The sequence below is a fragment of the Merops nubicus genome, unplaced genomic scaffold, assembly GCF_000691845.1.
Source record: "Merops nubicus isolate BGI_N331 unplaced genomic scaffold, ASM69184v1 scaffold9318, whole genome shotgun sequence".
In the NCBI taxonomy this organism is placed as follows: Eukaryota; Metazoa; Chordata; class Aves; order Coraciiformes; family Meropidae; genus Merops; species Merops nubicus.
In genome coordinates this window covers 35,940-39,715 of record NW_008623615.1, presented here as the reverse complement: position 1 = coordinate 39,715, position 3,776 = coordinate 35,940, and the positions used below count along the sequence as shown (strand labels likewise).

Genomic DNA, 3,776 nt, shown 5'->3' with positions numbered 1-3,776 from the left:
GACATTGTGCAAGCAGCTGACTGTGCACTAAGTTTTGTATCTTTAGGGCAAGATATGGTATCCAAATGGTCATTTGGCCTCAAAGAAAAAGCAGCAAAAGCTTACCCTGGTCTACATCTGTATTTAGTCAGTGAGTAGTGCCCTTTCTGTATGTGCTGTGAGATCCTTAAGATTCCTCATAAAATTTGACTGTATCATTTAAGAGCTTTCACAGCTGACCACAGCAACCATCAGCCTGCAGTGAAAGCTCTGGACAGGGAAATGGAAAATTGTAACTCCACTTTCTTGGCTGCCACTGAAGTTTTTCCTTCAAACTTGCATTAAGTGCAATACGTACTAAGAATTGGAATTTTTAAAAAAGCAGAAGATTGCATGGCTCTTAGATTGCAAGTAATGCACATTTATATTTTAGGAGCATGGAAACCTCCATGAAATAGTGCTTGGAACAGAGAAACATGATTTGTGTACAGTCCCTGCACTGCCATGGGAGTTCAGTGCCGGTTTCAGACTCCCTTTCCTAAAACGGGTGGGTTTTTTGAGTCATATGGAACTACTGTCTTAGATGTCTTTCTTCCCAAGGGAATATCAGCTAAAAATCCACATGTTATGGTCATTTAAAATGCTTTGTTAAGCTACAGACAGTTGCAGCATTCACCAATAATGGATGTTAAACATGACGAGCATTGCTCTGGATTGTTCAACTGAAACTCAGTTCTCATGTACTTGTACTGTGCAAATCCACATGTTATGGTCATTTAAAATGCTTTGTTAAGCTACAGACAGTTGCAGCATTCACCAATGGATGTTAAACATGATGAGCATTGCTCTGGATTGTTTAACTGAAACTCAGTTCTCATGTACTCGTACTGTGCTGGTTGGCAGAAGAGAACATACGTTCCTGAGTGTTTTATGCTATCTCTGGAATTATTTTTTTTTTTAAATAAATGAAGCTATATAACAACAAACCCACACATCTACTTGGTTAAAACATGTCAAAGGCTGGTTTCAGCCAGGCAGAAAAAAAAAATACAGTTAAAATTCACTTTAGTTGCTGTCTTTTGTAGTCAGAATATTACGTGCAATCATCTCCCATTTGCACCCAGCTTCATTTTAAGGTTCATCTAGTTAATTTACCTTTACATTAGTGTTAAGTAAGCATATTTGTAATATAGTTTGCAGAAAGCTAAGAGACTTTTGTAGAAATAAGGTTTAATAATCATTACACTGTAACTGTTATGGAAGCTTATGCAGCGTATCTTCACTTTCACACCAAGCCCACCAGCAGCTCTTCATAAATGCCCCACTTCAGTATTTTGCTTGCTCCCTTGTGCTGCTCACGGTTCTGGTTATTATTTTATTTTGCAGTTCTTCCCCTATGGAGATGCTTCCAAGTTTGCCCAGCACGCCTTCCGAACCTTTGATAAAAACGGAGACGGGACCATCGACTTCAGAGAGTTCATTTGTGCTCTGTCCATCACCTCTCGAGGCAGTTTTGAGCAAAAGCTAAACTGGGCCTTCAACATGTACGACTTGGATGGTGATGGTAAAATTACAAGAGTGGAAATGCTGGAAATTATAGAGGTGAGATCAATATGACACTTAAAAATAATGTTAGAACTTCAATAAAATTTTATTATTTGTTTGCATACCCTTTAGATTTTAAGCATGCAGGGGGCTGTACTGTGTCATTAGAAGTGTATATAAGACACATTCATCCTCTACTGACTCATGCCTAAATGGTGCACACACACTAACGTTTTAAGAGACGTTATCTTTGAGAACTGCAGAGAATACATATGTGCATATGAGATTTTAAAGACCAAACACAGCAAAGGATTTACAAAGCCCATCTCAAAATCACTTTTGACACCCATGAAATTATTGGTTTGTAGCTCAAGTAGCTGAGACCTTACTGGAGATTAACTTTAGGCGATTACAGAAATTTACAGGGATAACAACACACTGATTTTAAGTGAGCTCTCACAGATGGGCTTTAAGATGTCCACAGCATCTAATAGGAAGGATAAAGTTGCCCACCCTCATCATCTGCCAGCTGCTCGCCACAGTAGTTAATACCAGATTTTGCTCACGTGTACACAGAGGAAGCTATTAAAAGATGACTTCTAAAACTTGATTATTCAGAATGTATATGAAATATTTCAATGGAGTGAATAGAAGGCAAATAAACAGTTGTTCCAGAGAATAGGTTGCAACAGCTTCACACTATGAAATAGCCAAATAAATTTAATTCTAAGATGTAAAATGCAACAACTCAAATAAATCTACTTCTAAAGTAAGTAAACCACATTCTTCCATGTTTTAAGTATATGGACATCAGGTCCTAAGAAAAAAAGGCAAACAAAATCTTTAGGGAATTATTTTTTTTGTTGAATATCTTTCCAGAATTTGATCACATCAGGAAAGCAGGTTAATTCATGTTGAATTTTCCATTTGGTTTCTTTCCAAAGGCCATCTACAAAATGGTGGGCACTGTGATAATGATGAAAATGAATGAGGATGGTCTGACGCCTGAGCAACGGGTAGACAAGATCTTCAGTAAGATGGATAAGAACAAAGATGACCAGATCACACTGGATGAATTCAAAGAAGCTGCAAAGAGTGATCCTTCCATTGTATTACTCCTGCAGTGTGACATTCAAAAATGAGCTCGTGTACAACGCGTCATAGACTGCACAGAAGTTTAATGTTCCATTCAGTTTGCAGCTATTTCCACACACACAAAAATTTGCTTGGACTACCTATAAATGGACTTGCTTCTTGTGTTTGAAACACTTGTGTGCATGAGAATGTCATTTGCTAAAGAATTTTAAAAGTATATATTATAAAAACAAACTGCCACAACGTGATGTGTGCAATGTCATTTCATAACAACCCTCTTCCTCTGAAGCCTGTGCAGCAGTCTTGTGCTGCAGTGAATTATATTATTTATTGTTCATGTTTTACTGATGCTAGCTCTGTGTCTCCTAGACTGAGTAATGTTAGTGACACTGAATTCCCATGGTAATGTTAACTGTTTATTATAAATCATGTCACCATTCTGCTGTAAAGTAGTACTGGACAGACAGAGGGGAAGAGTTCCTCAGCTCTTAAGTCTGATCCACACACGTGCTTGTGTTGTCAGTGGATATAAATGTACTTCATTTGCATGCCTTTTAGGTTTGCCTTAATTCTTACCTCATTTGCATCCCTTCAATCTGGAAAGAGCTATGTCAGAGGAATGCAGTATAGAAAAAAAAGAAAATCCTGCTAAAATGATCCCTTTAATTAAAGATATATATAAATATATATATATAATGTTTAAAATATTGTTTTATTGGAAGTTTAAAGGTTTTATTGGAAGTGTATTGATCTTTGCCTGAATTTTCAAGCTTCCACAGAGGTTGCAATATATATGTCCCAAAATAAATTTATAACATTTGACCTTTTCCCCTAATTCTTATTTCATGTCTTCAGCATAGTAATAGAAAAAAAAAAAAAAATCTCTCTTTAATTATCTATCACTGTACTACTGGGAAATATATATTTCATTATGAGAGCATGAAGAAAACTCCTTTGCACTCACTCACTTGCAGAGTCAAGATATCTGAAACCAAAAGTTGTAGTCCATGTATTTACCAGCAGAGCAGCTGGCTAGGCTCTAAGCTGCTCATGCTAAGATCTCACAGTATACCTAATAGACCTGTGCTAGACCTGTGCTTCTGCAGCTCCTGAACTGTATTTGACATCCAGCTAGCTTAATTTGCTTGCCCAAAACT

General features: G+C 37.1%; 1 protein-coding gene across 1 annotated transcript; it reads left to right on the top strand.

Annotated features, from left to right (window-relative positions):
• Positions 1-1,365: 1,365 nt before the first annotated feature.
• VSNL1 (visinin-like 1) lies at positions 1,366-3,498 on the top strand (the record flags this gene model as incomplete). The annotated part of the gene is made up of 2 exons (XM_008945125.1): positions 1,366-1,581; positions 2,469-3,498. Coding segments are annotated over 2 exons (414 nt in total), but the record flags the coding sequence as incomplete, so codon positions are not given.
• Positions 3,499-3,776: the final 278 nt, after the last annotated feature.